General features: G+C 47.0%; 1 protein-coding gene across 2 annotated transcripts; it reads left to right on the top strand.

Moving 5' to 3' along the window:
• Positions 1-8,417: 8,417 nt before the first annotated feature.
• Positions 8,418-17,842, top strand: IST1 (IST1 factor associated with ESCRT-III). 2 transcript variants are annotated; one of them, XM_032804060.2, is made up of 9 exons: positions 8,418-8,553; positions 9,968-10,148; positions 10,682-10,769; positions 11,522-11,605; positions 11,998-12,108; positions 12,462-12,638; positions 13,679-13,767; positions 14,991-15,039; positions 16,600-17,842. In XM_032804060.2, the coding sequence occupies exons 1-9, from the start codon at positions 8,466-8,468 to the stop codon at positions 16,783-16,785; spliced, it is 1,053 nt and encodes a 350-aa protein (XP_032659951.1). In that variant the 5' UTR covers positions 8,418-8,465; the 3' UTR covers positions 16,786-17,842. The 2 variants fall into 2 exon arrangements, with proteins under 2 accessions (XP_032659951.1, XP_032659949.1); XM_032804058.2 differs by having other exon boundaries at positions 13,679-13,771.
• The last annotated feature ends 918 nt before the right edge of the window (positions 17,843-18,760 follow it).

Below are 18,760 nucleotides of genomic sequence, written 5' to 3'. Positions count from 1 at the left end.
TTCAGTTTGCCTATTCCTAAGGTAAGAGTGCTCTCTGCTCCATCAAACATCTTAGCCTTTATAACTGCTAGTGCTGTGAATACAAAATGCACTACTTGTATTATAGTAGTGCTCGCGGCCCCATTGTACTAGACGCTGTGCAAACCTGGAGTACGAGAAGACCCTGTCCAAAGGGTTTACAATCTACATAGACAAGATAAAAGGTGGAAGAGAGAAATCATTGGACGGTACCTTTTGTTCTTAGGACTTCCCTATTTTTCATTTCTTTAGCCTCGTGTGTGCAGCATTTTACAGGCAACAAGAAACACAAGTCCTTGGGGAGTTTACACTCTAAATTAGGTTTGACATAGCAAGGGGTTGTGTTTAAACCAGTGCTGAAGAATGGGGATGGGAGCACAAGGCTTGTATGCTGTCTGGCCTGCAGGGCTGGTGCAACCATTTAGGCAAACTAGGCGGTTGCCTAGGGCGCCAAGATTTGGGGGTGTCAAAAAGTGGCGCCCCCCAAAATTTTTTAAATGGTTGCAGCCGCTGCTGCTGGAGAGGCTGAGCTGCCGGCAGCAGCAGCTGCCTGCTGCTGGCAGCCCAAGGTGTCCCCCGGGTCAGGGTGCCGCTGGTCAGCGCGCCCCTGAGGTCAGTGCGCTGCTGCCGCTGCAGCCTGGCAGCCCAGGGTGCCCCCCCCCGGGGACAGGGAGCCGCTGCCGCAACCCGGCAGCCCAGGGTGCCCCCTCCCCCCCCGGGGTCAGGGAGCTGCGGCTCCGGTGGCCCTGCCGCAGGCATGCCTGCGGCAGCTCCGCTGGAGCCACAAGATCTGCGTGCCGGGCAGCGAAATGTCCCGGCCCCTAGGGCGCCAGAAACCCTAGCGCTGGTCCTGCTGGTCTGTATTGCATTAGTCTCTGTCCCTGCTTTGGAATATGGCTAGTTGTAGTCCTAGCTGAGTAGAACACAGAGATGCTGTTGTGACAGGGTGGCTAGGCTCCACGGCACTTGTGCTGCTTGCTGTTCATCTGACCTCTCTAAAATGCAAAATCCAATGTTAATAAAACATGTCCGCCTCTTTCTTCTCCCCTTTGCACTTGGGTCAGTGAAGAGTGTTCCTTCCTTCCCTATAGGGAAAGGAGTAGCAGCCTCTAATGCTGCTCTGCTTCTCCTCTAGTATGTATAAAGCCAAGCTGATTCACTTGCCTGTCAAGAGTTTTCAAGCCCTGAGAGAGGGCAAGGTGGCTCACTGTGATACGTCTGTGAATAATAATTTAAAAAATTCTGACATCTCTGCTTGTACAAATCTCACTCATAATGTTGCAGTTCTGTTTTAATTTAAGTTTTAGGTTTGAAAAAGGCAGAATGAGTGATACCTTTACGTGAACGTATTTGGATAGCTGCACCCAATGTGGTCCTTAAATCAGGAAGATAAATAGTGTTTGCTTTGTTCTGGACACCTGTTTTTTGCTTGTCAGTAAACTCATTTTGCAACCACTTTTTTCCTGAGTGGCAAAGCCATGTTCTTCATAGCAGGGAGGGGCAGGCAAACTTTGAACCTTTTAAATACAACTTATCCAAGTGCAAAAAAACTTAAAATGTCTTGTGTGGAAACTGATTCTCAACCTGACCACCTAAATAACAGCAAAAAGGAGCTGTACCAACTTTTTGAACAAATTCCCTTCTGCCCTGAGACACAGCATAAGAAAGCTCAGCCCAAAGAGTAGTTTTTCTGGCAAGTTATTTGCCTGAAAATAGGGGCTTAGACTTTAAGTTCTTCGTGATGTTTAACTCCTCACACTCACATTACTGTTCCCATCCAAAAACACGTCAAGTGAAAGTTATGGTTATGTAACAATAAGTACAAACACTATGAAGAATTTTACCATAAGTAAAAATCTTTCCATAAAAGGAGGATATAAGAGTGTGTATGAACTTCAAGGGGTTTGGTCTTGAAGATGTCAGTTTCTATGATATTTAATTTCAGTACCTGACTTTCACATCTACGCTTGTGAAAATTCCTATTACACATTCCGGAAACAGCCTGTACTGACATAGTTACCAATAAACAGACATCACCCTTATTTTTTTGTTACTTACATTTGTAATTCATGCCACACCCATCACCATAAAGGCAGAGTGCCTCAATTAAAAAACAAACAAACAAAAAGTGAAATTCAAACAGTTATTCAAGGAAAGCAAAATATGTTACTTAGCAGAGGTGGCCTTTTGACAAAGGAGGAACAAAACTACTGATGTTTTGGAAATGCTTTGTGGCTAGGATTAGAGTTACCTACATGAGTGGTCTTTTGTACAGATCTCGCTGTACTTTATATTGAAATATGTTTGTATATATTGCTAATATAACCACATTATAATATTGTAGCAGGGTTGATTGATTTTTAAATCAGTGATTTAAATCGCTGTTTTGGGGGATTTTTTTTTGTTTGTTTTTTTTTGCATTTGTACTTTATTTCCCTAAAGGGAAGTTTATTTTTTATTGGTTGGTAACCACTCCCAGTCAACATGTTTTAACTACATACAGTCTGAACACAAAACCAAGTGGTCTTTGTTAACCAGGACAATACATTATATCTAGTTATTTAAGTAATTATATAGCTTAACATACATTTATCCAGATTCTTTTAATGTTTACATTTTTATGTTAGAAAATGATGAATGATGCATTTCTTATTTCCTAAATGAATAATTTTATGCTTATTTGTGTCGAGCTCCATTTGGATTGAAATTGGAATTCAATCCAAAATGTGCATTTTAATTTTCTATTCGGTAAATAAAAGTAACTTGGATACATAAGGAAATATGTTTATCAAAACATTTTACACTTAAAACTGAGTTCTTAAAGGAGGTATTCTCTCCAGTTAGTGTTTTGAAGTGATTGTCTCTGATCACGTCCATTAAGATTTTAGAACTAGCAGATCACATCCTCTCACACTTAGCTTTTATTCATGTTTTGGAAGAGGAAAATAACATTTTCTGCTTTATTAGCTCCCAACTGGCTTCTTGACTTTGCATGAGCTAGTCATTGAACTGAACTAGTTGAGTAAACCGAAATGAAGAAAATACTCTCTCTGAAGCTGCAACTTTTGACAGCAGTAGCCTCTCTGGTTTATTACTTCAGCAAACTGATTCCAGGTGCTTAGTCAGTCACCAGTTTCAGTGGTTTGATTTTTCTTTAAAACTTAGCAGCACACATACTGGTGGAATTTTTTAATTTAAATTATTTAATAGATTATATTACGGTTGAGTCTTAGCATAGGTGGTCATAATTTGAAACAGGTTTATATTTAAAAACAAATTTTTTTAATTCATTTTTATCCACCCTTTATTGTACAGTTATATTCTAACTATATGTAAGTGTTTATAGTACACCTTTGCCTCCGTATAAAGTTGTCCTCAAGAGCCAAAAAATCTTACCACATTATAGGTGAAACAGCGTTACATTGAACTTGCTTTGCTCCACCGGAGCACGCAGGGCCCCCACCCCACCCCCAGCACTGCATTATATCTGAATTCTTGTTATATCGATCGGGTCGCATTATATTGGGGTAGAGGTGTACCATATTTATCTTGTACAAATACATTTCAGAAGTATACTAAAGTTTGTTCAATGTGCTAACAAGTGGTCAGTTATTACAAATAAAATGTTTAATGTGATTTTTCACACCACAGTATCTCCTTTTGGTCTTCATTCCATCTGGCCCTCTGACATGTTCTCTTCCAGCCCATTACACACACTTGTAGACATATGCTTGTAGGTTCTTCTGCATACTTTTCTCTCTGGCTCCCCAGGATGCCCTGCCCCCAATCTTCCTGTTATTTATCTGGGTCTCTTGTTCCCTGGACATTCCTCTACCACTTTTGGCTGGCAGCTCATATATCTGTGGATGGTTCCTATTTCTTCTCTTCTTCCTCTTCTGTAGCTGTGACCCCAGAGTTCATGATCAGCTATATTGTTCTCCCACTCTACGGACTTAGTAAGGCCAACCAAAGATTTGATAGGTGTAATTGTATATCTGCTTCCGTGGCCTGATTAGAAACTCTTACAGCACATAGTGCTAACAGCTAATTTTGGGGAGGGAAATCCAAAACCAACCCTAGTCTGTGTACAAGACTTCGTTTAGCTTTTCATTTAACGTCTGTTTCAAGTCTTAAAACATTTTAATTAGGAAGGGCATTCTTAACAGTGGTGCTAATTAACCACTGGAACAATTTTTACCTGTGGATTCTCCATCACTGACTATTTTAAAATGAGGATTGGATGCTTTTCTCAGAAATCTACTCTAGGGATTATTGTGAGGCAGGTCTCTGGCTTGTGGCTATGCAGAAGATCAGACTAGATGACCAACATGCTCTTTTCTGACCTTGGAAGCGGAGTCAGTGACAAGTCATTCATTGTGGTGTGATTTTTTGATTGATAAATATTTGTTTTAAACTAGGATTTTCATAGGGCCCAAGAGAGTGGGGGGGGTCTAACTGGCACCTCACAATGGTAAATGCTTCTGAAAACCCCACTCTTAATCCCTAACAAAGTAATTGAAACCTCATTTAACCAAACAACTCAAGGCTACCTTACCTGCTGCTAACGATCCTTTCATAAGGAAAATGGCCAAGACTTGCGCAGAGAGACTTGTCCTTTCATCCCACAGATTGCTCGGACACATGCTGTCCTGCCAATCACAAACTGGTGGAACTCTAAGGCACCTCTTATTGTCTATGTAAGTGGAGTTTATTCATCACTGTTCACTTTGTTTACAGAGAAAATGGAGGTCTGCAGTCCCTCGTCCTCCTAGGTGACAGGTGATTGGCTGTGACTGGGACAGGGAGGAGCTAAATTAGGGTGTATACCAATAGGGTTTTAAAATATATATATTTTTAAACATTAAATACATTTTTATTTTAAAAAAAAATCATTATTGAAATTGACAGCCTATAAAGTTTAAACTAGGTTCAAAGGGGGAAGGTGACAAAAGCCAAAGGATAAATGTGAGGAAAGATGACTAACAGAGGGTAGGAAGTTGGGGTGTGTAGTTAGAGAAAACTTTCTAACTATAAAGATGGATAGAAACTGGAATAGTTTACCAAAAGAAGTTATAGAATCCCAATCATTGGAGGTGTTTTAAGAACACCTCTCAGGGATGGTTTAGGTCAGTATTCTCAAACTTTTGTACTGGTGACGCCTTTCGCATAGCAAGCTTCTGAGTGTGACCCCCCTCTCCCAATAAATTAAAAACACTTTTTTATATATTTAACATCATTATAAATGTGGGAGGCAAAGCAGGGTTTGAGGTGGAAGCTGACAGCTCACAACCCCTTGTGCGGTCCCAACCCCCAGTTTGAGAGCCCCTAATCTAGGTTTATTTTGCCCTGCATCAGCATTGGGGGATGGACTCAGTGACCTCTTGAGGTCCTTTCCAGCCCTACAGTTCTGATACTATGGCCTAAACTATTCAAGCAGTACATGTTTGTTGTAGAAATTTTAGAGAGAGCCAAACCAGCTGAACTGGTGGAGGTAACTGGATAAGCACATGCAACAAGAGTGAGTGCTAAGCCAGCTTTTAGCAGCAGGAGACTCTCTTCCACAGCTGCAGAGAGAATATTTTCTTTATCAGAATTCTGCATCCTGGCAGGGGTTAGACCAGTGCCTCTCAGCCTTTCCAGATGACTGTACCCCGTTCAGGAGTCTGATTTGTCTTCTGCATGCCCAAGTTACACCTCACTTTAAAACTACCTGCTTACAAAATCAGACCTAAAAATATGTGTGTCATGGTACACTAGTTTTCTCATTTTTACCATATAATGATAAAAATAAATCAATTGGAATATAAATATCGCACTTGCATTTCATTGTATAGTATACAGAGCAGTATAAGTAAGTAATTGTCTGTGAAATTTTAGTTTGTACTGACTTCACTAGTGCTTTTTTGTATCCTGTTGTAAAACTAAACAAATATCTAGATGAGTTGATGTACCCTCTGGAAGACCTCTGTGTACCCCCAGGGGCATGCGTACCCCTGGGTTAGACTAGCTAACCATTGCTGTCCCTTCTAACCCTATGGTTTTTGGATTCAGCTTGTTTTGCTCAATGACTAGCTCGCTGAAAATTGAGAAACAGATGTGGAATTGAAAAAGCAGGAAATCTTGTTTTTATTCATAGATTGGAAGAGGAAAACAAGGTGTGAGAGAGATTTACTAGTGCTAAAATCTTGAAGGACATGGTGACGAAAAACAATGAGTTCAGTTCACTAACTGCAGATAATACTTGCTTTGCTTAATAAATAATTTAGTTTTAAATACAAATATTTAATATGCTGGGTATAAGGTAGTTACTGAAAACCCAGTTTTTAAAAATGCTGGTTGTGTGCAATTTTAATTGAATCCCAGTTTCCATCTAAATAGAGCTTAACCCATCACAAAGAAAAAAATTAATCTAGTAAATAAGAAAAGCATCATTTGCTATTTTCTAACATAAAGTAAAAATCATGAATCTGAATGTTAAGCTACATAATTGCTTAAAAATAAATGTATCAATGTAGCTGGTCCTCCTGGCTAGCAAAAATTATCACCAAATTGAGTTGTAAACCATCATGTTTTAATGGGTACCAAATAATGAGTCAGCTTTTCCTTTGGAAAATAGAAATACAAAACAAGATCAAAAGGTTTTATTTAAATCAAAGTTTCCTGCTTACGTATTCATGATTACGACCCTACTTCATTTGCAGTATTGCAGATCCTGCAGTATTAGGCTTCCACTGCCATTTTGATTTTTATTTGCTTGCTTTGAACAATCAATTTTCAGCGAGCTAGTCATTGAGCAAAACAAGCTGAACTGAAATCCAAAAACCATAGGGTTAGAAGGGACAGCAAGGCTTAGCTAGTCTAACCCAGGGGTAGCATACCCTGGGGGTACACAGAGGTCTTCCAGAGGGTATATATCAATTCATCTAGATATTTGTTTGGTTTTACAACAGGATACAAAAAAGCACTAGTGAAATCAGTACAAACTAAAATTTCACAGACACTTACTTATACTGCTTACATGACTATTTTACATGCATTTTGAGGTTTGCAATATACACTTTTCTTCCCCATTAGTATTTCCCACCTTACCTTAGGTAGCTTTGGCAATACAGTACACCCTGAGTATAATGCCCTTCACAATAGCAAACCTTGGGCTATCTGAGCCCATCCCTGGATGCTACCTGGAATGGGCAGGGGCACAGAGCTGCGAATGCTCAGAATGCCAAACCATTGATGCAAACCATTAAATCTTTGGAGATGTGTTCTCTGTCTATCCATCAATCGCCCAGTACTGTAACGGACTTGACACACTGGGCAGACTCCAATTGAAAAGAAAAGCATCGTGAAGATGCAGAGCAGAGGAGTGTTCAAGGAAACAGCAGACAAACAAGGAACAGGACAGGAATACAGAAGAGTGGGTTGCCAGACTAGCTCAGCAAGAACCAAGGTTCACGCAGCCCCCACTAGCCTTTATAACAGCAGTTTGGGTATCTGATGTGAAACAAGTGAATGTGTTATCAGCGCAGGGACTCCTCCCTGGAGGCAATCCCTATGTTTGGCCGTGAAGCTAAAGCACAGCTTCCCCATACACATTTTTAAATGATCTTGGAGAGTTTGGGGATTTATCAGCAGTTCTGCAGTGTTTTCCAGAGTTAGCAGGGATAGCAAAGCTACCACTAGCAATCTTGCGTAATTGTGTGGATGCTGAGTGTGCAGTGTATCGGTACGGACGGGTCTTCCCAAAGCAAAGATGGGGCATGATAGAGACTACTGTGCCGGGCTGTACTGCATTAACATTCAGTGCTTGTAAGTGTAAAAGACTAAAGGGACTGAACTTGATTTCTAAAGCAGTTGTATTAAGACTTTGTCTCTGAATTTTATATTGTACCGGTCGCTATTTTTTTGGCTGTAATATAGTTGAAGCAAAATGTTAGGTTATCAAAAAATTCAAAGGTATAACATACTACTTGAGTGTTTATATTGTTCCAGAAAATTTTTTGTAAACAAATAAGTTTACCCCAGCTTTTCCAAATTACCACAATTAAAGGTCCATTATCACTTTTCTGTGATTTTTTTTCCATGTCTTGTCCGCAGCTCAGCTGCAATTATTTGACAATCATCTCGCGATTCTAGTAGGGCCTTATTCAGGATTGAAATAGGTCATTTAAGCCAGTCGACTCAGAAGGAACTCCTGTTCCCAGGCCTGTGGAGCAGGATTATTCCACTTGAGGTGGCGTGTGGGAGTGTCCTGAAGAGGAAGGGTTGGGTGCTCCAGGGGGCTTTAGCACAAACAGCAGAACAGAGACTTCTGTTCTGTTCATGTCTTTCAGGCATCCAAGACTTTGGTGAATTGGGGTGGAGGAGGTGATTCTATACTGGCTGGGACACTTGAGGGCTGCAGGAGGCCCAGTGACCCTCCTTTCTTCTTCCTGCAGGAACTCGACGCCATGCTGGGCTCCGGGTTCAAGGCTGAGCGTTTGCGAGTCAACCTGCGCCTGGTTATCAATCGCCTTAAACTGCTGGAGAAAAAGAAAAGTGGGTATCTTGTGGTAGCTGCAGAGCCAACTCTACCGTGCTCTCTGCCTGACCCCAGCACTCGCTGCTCTTGCTAATTGGGCCCAGCTGATTGTGCCAGCCCTGTTCTCACAGTTGGTGTTTACATCTTGTTGTAAAAGTTGCAGTGCTTGAAAGGCTGAGGACTGGGGCAGGGAAGATACAGGCAGCTGCAGAGCAATGTATCTGGGGCTCTTGGCTTTCCCTGGAAATAGAATTGGCTCAGGGCTTAAATCATGCCCTGTTCCCAGGGTGTCCTAGAACTAAGAATGGCCATATTGGGTCAGATCAAAGGTCAGTCTAGCCCAGTATACTGTCTTCCAATAGTGGCCAATGCCAGGTGCCCCAGAGGGAATGAATAGAAGAGGGGATGAATCACTTGATGATTACCTGTCACCCATTCCCAGCTTCTGGCAAACAGAGGCTAGGGACACCATCCCTGCCCACCTTGGTTAATAGCCATGATGGACCTATCCTCCATGAATTTATCTAGTTCTTTTTTGAATCCTGTTATAGCCTGGGACTTCACAACATCCTCTAGCAAGGAGTTCCACAGGTTGGGCATTATGTGAAAAAATACTTCCTTCTGTTTGTTTTAAACCTGCTGCCTATTAATTTCATTTGGTGACCCCCTAGTTCTTGTGTTATGAGAAGGAGTGACTAATACTTCTTTATTTATTTTCTCCACACTCGTCATGATTTTATAGACCTCAATCATATCCCCCCTTAAGTCGTCTCTTTTCCAAGCTGAAAAGTCCCAGTCATTAATCTCTCCTCATATGACAGCTATTCTATACCCCTTACATTTTTGTTGCCCTTTTCTGAACCTTTTCCAATTCCAATATATTTTTTGAGATGGGGTGATGAGACCTAGAAGGTGCAGAGTCTCCTGGGGTCTCCCCACTAATTCTTTCTGGCATGTGACCAGTAAGACAGGACCTTGAGCTGATAAGATGGCTTCAGTAAAGCTGTAGCTGAAGCAAGCTCAAGGGTTATGTGAGTGATCATTCCTCCCTTGGTACAATGGCCTTTAATCCACAGCCTGGGACTTGCAGGGGGGCAGCTTCTGGGCCCTGAGGTGGAATCTGAGGGTGACCATGCTCTTCCTCCCTAGACATTCGGGCAGAAGGATTCCTGTGTCTGGATGCCCAGTGCCTCCATTTTTATTATTGCCCATAGCACCCAAAGGTGTTCTAGCACCTCCCAGAAAGCCTGGAGTCCCTGGCCCCTGCCCAAACAAACAGGTGCTCCTGAGGGAGGATGAGGATGGGGGAGGGCTTTACAAAGCCATCACCAGAGGAGAGGAAGGAGCTAGTGAATAAGATGAGTTCCAGGGCTGGTGGTGGCAGGCAGCTCTTGGCCACTGGGTAACCAGCGCTCATGCCTTGTCCTGTAGCTGAGCTAGCCCAGAAGGCAAGGAAGGAGATTGCAGATTACCTGGCATCAGGGAAGGATGAACGAGCACGGATCCGTGTGGAGCACATCATCCGAGAAGACTACTTAGTGGAGGCCATGGAGATCCTGGAGCTGTACTGTGACCTGCTCTTAGCTCGCTTTGGCTTGATTCAGTCTATGAAGTAAGACCTTGAATACAAAATTACCTGTGGCGAGTGGGGTGAAGGACCTGCTGGGATCTGGGAAGGCATTATCTACAGAGCAAGAGTTTGACATGGGCTTCCCATGGAGGGGGGCTGGGTGTGTGTGTGTGTCAGTCTGCTGAGCCCTCTGAGGGCCTGTCTACACTGTGCTTAGACCCCCGTGGCTGGTCCATGCCAGCTGGTTCAGGCTAAGGGGCTGTTTAATTGCAGTGTAGATGTGCAGGCTTGGGAGGAGCCTGGGCTCTGGGACACCCCACCCCCGCCGGACCCCAGAGCCTGAGTTCGAGCCTGAGCCTGCGCCTGCGTGTCTACACCACAATTGAACAGCCCCTTAGCCCAAGCCAGGTGGCAGCGTAGTGCAGTGTAGACACACCCCTAAAGATCTGCCCTGGCTCAGGCAGACTGGCAGCTCTTCTGGGGAAGATAGGGGTGTCTCAGACCTGGCAGCTCTTGAGCTGCACACACAAGCAGCAGAGCTGGGGTGGGCAACCTACGGATTCGTGTCTCTGTAGGGATCTGGACACTGGCCTGGCAGAAGCCGTCTCCACACTAATCTGGGCTGCCCCACGACTACAGTCTGAAGTGGCTGAGCTGAAAATTGTGAGTAGAGCTGTGTCTGCAGTGCTGATTGTGGGGCAACCTCCCCGGCCTTTGGGGACTGTTTACTGGGCAGAGGCTTATATTCCCAGCCTGGGCGGTGTGGAACAAGAGATGGGTGAATCTCTGTGGGGAGGACTGCACCCTTGAGGTCAGAGTAGGGTGGTTGATTGGGGCACCCAGGGCATGGGAATGAGAGTGCATCAGTGCGAAAGCCACCATGGACAGCATTTGAGGTGTGTGTGGAATTGTGGGGAGGAAGCTTTGTATGTATTCTGGTTGTTTTACCTTCCTTTGATGCATTGGGGGTTGGCCGCAGCTGGGGAGAGGACAGCCTGGGAGTCCACCAAGGTTGTGCAGAGAATCTCTTTCCTTGAATGGTGTTTCTCGTTCACATGCTCAGGGCCAACTGATCACCAGACTTGGAGTCGGGAAGGAATTTTCTCCCATTTTCAATTGGCAGGGAACTTTGGGGGTGTTTTTGCTTTCCTGTACAGTATGGGGTGTGGATCACCTGCTGGAATCATCTGGATATATCGTATCTGATGCACCTCAGTCTCTTCTGTTTTCCGTGACTCAGAAGATCTTAGTTTCCTGAGAGTTGAAATGGCTTAGTGTGACTACAGTCACTGGGCTCAATATAGGGGCACCTGGGGAAATGTCATGGCCTGTAATAGACAGGAAGTCAGATGATGAGCGGGTACTAAACACTTGTTGTTCTGCTCAAATTGTCCAGAATTTCTTTTCCGCTGCAGGTTGCTGACCAACTGTGTGCAAAGTACAGCAAGGAGTATGGCAAGCTATGCAGGACAAACCAGATTGGGACAGTCAATGACAGGGTAACGGCCTAGCAGGGAAGGCTAAGTGACAGGGCGGGGGCTGCATGTCACATACAGACACACACGTTGTTCCCAGGGTTCGTGTCACATTGGGGAGTGCTCAGAGCTGAGATAGCACAAGCAACCCCCCTTACTGAGATGTCGCCTGGGGCAGTCCTGGGGTGCAGACTCGCAGCGGCATGAAGTATGCAGCAGGGCTGGCACTTACTGTTGAGCTGGCAGCAGCTGGAGGAGCAAGGCCACTGAGCAGAGTCTTCCAGCAGCCCTGTCCTAGGGAGCTGCCTCACTCTGGAGCCCTTGCACCTAGCTGCCCAACAGCTGCGTGCGTAGCCCAGGGATGCTAGCTCCTGGCTGCTGCTGTGCTGGCTGATGGCTCTGTCCCTGTGTTCCAGCTGATGCACAAGCTGAGTGTGGAGGCCCCTCCCAAAATCCTGGTGGAGAGGTACCTGATCGAGATTGCGAAGAACTACAACGTGCCCTATGAACCTGACTCGGTGGTGATGGTGAGTGGGACAGAACTGGAGACCTCTGAGCTGGTACCTTCTCCTGCCACTCTTCTGACAGCCAAACGATCTCCCTCATTCTTCTGGCACTGCATTGTGCTTTGCAGCAGCTCCCACCCTGGGCTCCTTTAGTGGGCACTGAGGTAGCAGTGAGCTCTGTCCTCTCACCTGCTCCATATACACTCCTCTGATGGGCATTGGAGTAGCCAGGAACCCTGCCTCTTGTTCCACCCTTCCCATATGCTGCTGTAGCAGGCACGGGTACCTCCCCTACTGAGGGGGGTCACCTTGACACTGCAAAGGCAGCCATAGGCTCTCCGGGTTAGCAACACGAGCCCTTTCTCCCCCCTCAGGCTGAAGCCCCAACTGGTGTTGAGGCGGATCTGATCGACGTCGGGTTCATAGATGACCAGAAGAAAGGTGGACGTGGAGGAGGGGGCGGTGGGTTCACGGCCCCGCTGGTTGGTCTTGATGGAGTAGTGCCAATGCCTATGCCCATGCCATCGCCCTACCCACCTATAAAGGGACCGGTGAGTGTGTGTCTGGCCGCCCGGGAGCCTATGCGCTGACTAAAGGAGAGGCGTAAGTAGCGGGGCAGCCTGCTAGCTGGCGGGTTTGAAGGATGTCTGCGGGTGAGGCGCTGCCGGGGACTGAAGACATTGCCAGCGTGGCTGATGTTGCCCACTGCCCCTTCCATAGGCTCCAGCAGCCTTCCTCTGTCTTAAAAGAATGAGAATCCTGTGGGAAGAGAGGGTTCTCCCTTCTCTGACGGTAGCATGCTCTCATTGGGGCAGCAGCTGCTTGAAGCCCTAAGCCCAGACAGACTGAAGAACTCAGGTAAGTTCTTTTAGGTGGCGAACACAGAGAAGAACTGGCAGGAACTCTTTGTGAGCTAGTGAGGGGAGGGGGAAAGGACCAGAGATCTTCAGGGGAAACCTCCTCCTCCTTGCCAGGCCTGTAGGATGGAAAGAGAGCGGGGGAAGGTTCTGCCTCTGACTGTGGAGCCTGATGGGCTCTCCACAGGGCAGGCAAGCTGTGAGGCAGTCCAGCCACTCAGCAGCAGGATCCCATTCCCAGCAAATGCTCCATTGGTGCCTGTGTGCGTTCTGCCCGGATAGCCTGGGCCTGGGCAGTGTCCAGGTTTTAGGCAGTAAACCTCTGGCCATTCAGTACAAGCCTGGAAGGGTCTCTGCCCAGGTTCCCGAAGAGAGTCCTGCATCATGCTATGGCCCCTGCATGTGGGTGGAATGCTTCAGGAGCTGGGGCCGTGGCATTCTCTCCTCTCTTGGCCGGATAGCTGCGTGCACTGGAATATATAATGTTCAGGTTTTAGTACCTGGAGGCACTGGATTCCCCATGGTGAGTAAAACCATTTCTGGTGCGGGCTGGGCTTGCCACTGGAGTGTCAGTGTCTGAGGCATATTTGAGATGTTTTCTTGGCCGATATATATCCTTCAGTGCGTTTCCAGACACGACAGTGATCACTGATGATACAGTGAAACCCAAAGCTGCTGCACTATCCCACCGGTTCCACCCTTGGCTCTGCTGACTTTTCTCTCCCCGCTTACAGGAGATCTTCAATGGAGTACCTGTGGGGACTTACCAGCCTTTTACCAACATCCATCCACCTCCAATCCCAGCAGCTCCCCCAACGTATGAGTCTGTAAGTGCCTGAGCCTTCTTTATAAGCAGCAGCAAGAGTCCTGAGAAGAGGGCAGAACAGAAGCCAGAGGGAAGGCAAACTTTCATTGAACACCTCCTCCTCCCAAACTGCTCGTTTCTGAATGGCTGGCTCTGGCGCTGCTTGCATTGCAAACTCTGATGCGTGCAGTTCCTGAGGCTTCCCAACTCAGCCCAGGGCGGAGAGCTGGCCTCTAAACACTGAGCATGTGTTACTTCATGGCTTTGGTGGTGATGAAACTGTAGCAGACTCTCCTGAGCTGCCATGTATTTAACAGGCAGACTATAAAGGGTCTGCCTCTTTCCACCTATCAGGTTTGCCATCTGCAGCCACCTTTGGTGTTTGACTTATCCCTCTTGGATCAATTTAATATTTAACCTTAGAGAATTTTGGCTGACGCCAGCTGATACGATTTATACAGAACAAACTCTTCCCTACCCCTCACCGAGTCGTTGAGGGGACAGGGAGGGAGACTTCAGCTTTGGCCTTTCTGAGCATGCAGGTGTGTGTGGCTACCATGGCCTCATTATGGCTTTTCTTCTGTCCTGTGACTACATCCGTGTGTCTGTCCTCGGACTGTACTGAGAGGGATGGATGGATGGGTGGGCGTGTGGCTCGGTCCCGGAGCATGCTGGCTCAGTGCCCCTTGTCACAGAAATGCAATAGCTGCTGCTTGGAGCTTTGTGCCCAAGTTCTGTTAGCTTGGTGGGATGGGGCATTATCTAGAGTGGGTTCTCTCCGCGCCCCTGGCCAGACCTCGGCCCCACATCAGGTGGGAACCATGTGGAACTCCAGAATTTCCTTGCTGCATGTGGCATAGCTTCTTACCCCTGCCTTGTGAGGGAAGAGGAACAGCTTCGGGGCTTGTCTTCTCTTTCCCCACCTGATGATAAATGTTTGTTCTGCATTTGGATAAATCCTAGTTATCCAGTTCCAGGTTCCCCCGAGGACAGCTGCTTTGTTGTTTGAGCTGGAGAACATGCCTCTGTCTCAGGAAGGGAAGAGAAATGTATGGGGCATGTCTGTGCTGGCACTGGGGCTTACATGTGACTGCTCCTCATCTGAGCAAGGCAGAGGGAAGCTGCCCGTCTCCACGTGGTGCTGGTGCTATGGTCGGTGAGGTGCACCTGGAGGACAGCCCCAGGCATTGCTTGCTTGGAGTCAGGTCTGGGTGTGTAGTGACTCTGTCTGTCTATTGCAGGTTGATGATCTTAGTACTGACAAGGATGTGTCTTCTGCACAGGTGGCTGGTGAGTATGCCAGGGAGGCACTGGGTCCAATGAAGCTTCTCTCAGGAGGGAACAATGTGTCTGGTTGGAAACATCCGCCCAGAAATGGAGCGGGCTCTGAGTCCAGACTGGAAGCGCTAACACATGGGGATGATTCGAAGTGGGGTGGCCGAAAGGAGAAGTGGGGAGTCAAAAGTCCAAGACTATTCAGTTCCCAGCAGAGAAGAGTAAGGTGATGAGAGCTGTAAAAGGAAAGGAGTAGGGTAGATATATAATGTACTCACTGATACAGGAGAGGGCCCTGTGCGCCTCTCACCTCTTCTCCTATGCCTGGAAGTAAGGCGTACATTTTTAGTGGTGAAAGTAATTAACCATTGGAAAACTTGGCCAAGGGCTCTGATGGACTCTGCATCACTGACAGTTTTTAAATTGAGAGGTGGTTGTTCTAAAAGCTGTGCTCTAGGAATCATCCTGGGGCAGGTCTCTGGCCTGTGCTGCACAGAAGATCAGACTAGATCAGTCTCCCTTCTGAATCGGTAAGAACAAGGGGGCACAGAGTGAAATTAAAAGGCAACAGTTTTTAAACTGATACCAGGAATTACTGAGCTGTCCACATGCTTCAGAGTAAAAGCTCATTAGCAGTTCCCCACCAGTGAACAATTAGATGCTATGTGCATTTCTGAAGCACTCTCCATCATAGTGGTGTCTGGACACTCAGCAGGGGCATTGACCATAGGCAGAGATGGGATTCCAGATTAAATAGGTCCCTTGTCTGCTCCAGCCTGCTGCTTCCAGCAATGTGGTGGAGCTTTCTGTGCTGAGGAGGATAGTCCAAATAGTTGGTGGTGAATGCTGATGTGTGGATTGGGCCCACAAGAGCTCCGGGGTTGGGCTCATATGCCTCTGCTCACTTGGCATTCAAGAGTTAACTAGGTTTGACATGAAGCGCACTTTGGAGAATATGACATTTGTCTCCTTGGACTGGCAGAAGGGATGGGCTTCCGGAATTCAGAAACTCATTGGCCTGAGACTTACCTAAGAACGGCCAGACTGGGTCAGACCAGAGGTTCATCTAGCCCAGTATCCTGTCTTCCAACAGTGGTCAATGCCAGGACTTATCTCTATTGTTCAGGGCAGCATGACCTGCAGAACTAGCTACGCTAGCACCTTGTAGCAGGGAGTTCTACCTCCTAATACTTCAGTTGTTGGCTAGAGACTGACCCACCTCCACCTACTCAGCCCACCCATGACCAGGAGTGTTCTGCCATAGAATGCAGCTTCCTTCAAGTGTTTTCTATGATCTATAGGATCATTCTCACCTGAGACCTGTTGGGGTTCCCCAGGGTATCTGAATGCAGTTGGAGCTATGTGGTTCTGCTGAGTGCCAGATGCTGTGCTGCACCGTGGTAGCTTTTTGGTGCCAGGAATCTCAGTGCTCAGAGTCTCTTTAAAAATGTAGGAGTTCCACAGCCTTTCTGATTGGTGTCTTGGTTTGCTTGGCCTTAACTTCGCCTGGAATGGGGAGCCAGGATAGGAGCACTTGTCCATAGCTTGTAACTCTGGATTTCTCATCATAAATAGGTCCTGGGCCTAAGCCAGAAGCCTCCACAAAGCCAGGAACTGGCACTCCAGATATTTATGATAACTTTGTGCTGCCCGAATTACCATCTGTGCCCGATACACTGCCAACGGCATCTGCTGGTGCCAACACCTCTGCGTCTGAAGATATTGATTTTGATGATCTTTCTCGGAGATTTGAAGAGCTAAAGAAGAAAACCTAAGACCGACTTGGCTGTAACTAGTGTGTGGTCTGGGAGCTGGGACCATGCTGCTTCTCTGTGAAACAGACTCTCTTAGAAATCAGTTTCCTGTATTAACCTAAAATGAATGCTCTTTCTCTTATACCAAATGCTGCTGTCCTGGTATCTGCTGCTCCAGGAGGGGAACTGTGGGCGATCCGGTAAGACTGGAGCAGGGAACAGCTCTGTCAGTCAGTACTTCCACAAGAAAGTCTTGTTCTGCCTTCTGGGTTTGACTCCTGGTTCTCTCCATGGCTCTTGCAGTGTCTTCCACAGGAATGGGAGAGGGAGGGAGGATGAAGAATGACAAGTGTCTCCTTATGAATGTGGGTCCAGGTGGAGAGACACCAGAGGGTGCCCACCCTACACATAGGGCACAGAGAGCTGAGGGTGATGGAAATCCCCTTTGAAAGGATCATTGAGCCTGCTGCTCAGGCTGAGATGGGGAATATCATGGCAAGTAGAAGTAGGCTCTTCCTAGAGGTTTTGCTGCACCTTATACTTGCCCAGTTTTCCTGGCTTCGCCATGGATCCAGTTGCAGAGTTTATCTAGGAAGCTGATGGCCTTGTTTAGTCCCACTGGATTCTCAGGGAGCCCTTTGTGGCCTTTACTGCTTTCTTTGGGTGAGGGGGGCTGTTTCCCTTTCACAAGAGGGCAGTGCTGTACAGTCTCTCCTGTCTGTCTTCAGCGCGGATCTGTTGGGAGCGCACACTGGCAGAGCAGCAGATAAAGAGCAGGGTTCTAGTTGGGTACTTGGCAGCAGCATTACTGGTGCCACTGGACTCAGCGCAGCTGAAGATGCTTGTGGCCAGACCAGAGATCAGTAGGCAGAGCTGCATCATTCTCTATCTACCCCGTCGTTAGCCAGTGCTGTTCTTGCTCACGGGAAAGGCCTTTAGAAGATGACTGTTGCTCTCTTCTGTGTAATGTACCTGTACATAACATTTTCAAACAGCTTTTCTTTAATGGTTTTTGATTGGTTTGTATCTTGTAGATTAGTTCCTAATAAAGTCCAGGACCATAAGCAGCTGTGTCTGAAAGGCTGCATGTCATCAGGGGTTGGGGGCGGTGAGCGAAGCCACTCACCACTGCCCGCTCCCCTGGGGAAAGGGCATCTGTGTGGAGCTGAAGTGGTGGCGTTCGCAGAAAGTGATTAACTGAGTTGGGTGTTGCTCCTGGTCATAACATCCGCTCTGCAGAGTGGCCTGCAGGGCCAGCCAGCAACAGGCTGGTTTGTCATTCATGGGCACATTGTGGTTAGCCCTTCCTGCTCCTCCCTTACTGTAGTTGACACTTTCAGCAAAACATAAGAACATGGCACTGGAACTGACCTCTTGGGTCATGAAGTCCAGACCCTGTTACCACAGGCAACCCTGGCCTATTGTATTCCATTTGCAGATATATCAAACTATTTAGTGTAGTGACACTCGGACCGCTGTGGTTCAGGAGCCAAATTAGCAATCAGCATCATCCAAAAGAGCCACAGTCATGTGAAATCATGTGTCATTTACTCTAGGGCAGTGATCATCACCCAGTCGATCATGATCTCCGGCATGGCTGCCACGAAGGCAGGCTTCCTGCCTGCTGCGGCCCCACACTTGTGGGGGTGGGGTCTCTTTCTGCATGCTGCTCCTGCCTGCAACCACTGCCTCCACAGCTCCCATTGGCTGGGAAGAGGAAGCTGTGGCCAATGGGAGATGCAGGGGTGATGCTTGCAGGCAGGAGCCATGTGTGGAGCCATGTGCCCGCCTCCCTCAGGGACTGCATTGTTCCCATCTGGGAGCAGTGTGGGGCCGCCTCGCTGTGCCTGCCAGCTGGGAGCCAAGCAAGGTAAGTGCTGCCCAGCGAGAGGCCATACCCCAGCCCTGAGCCCCCTCCTGGAGCCAGCACTCCAAACCTCCTCCTGCACCCCAGTCCTGATTCCCTGCCCCAGAGCGAGTAC

The sequence above is a fragment of the Chelonoidis abingdonii genome, chromosome 19 (genome assembly GCF_003597395.2).
Source record: "Chelonoidis abingdonii isolate Lonesome George chromosome 19, CheloAbing_2.0, whole genome shotgun sequence".
NCBI lineage: Eukaryota > Metazoa > Chordata > Testudines > Testudinidae > Chelonoidis > Chelonoidis abingdonii.
The sequence above is the reverse complement of the archived record's forward strand: the minus strand, read 5'-3'. Positions and strand labels throughout refer to the sequence as shown.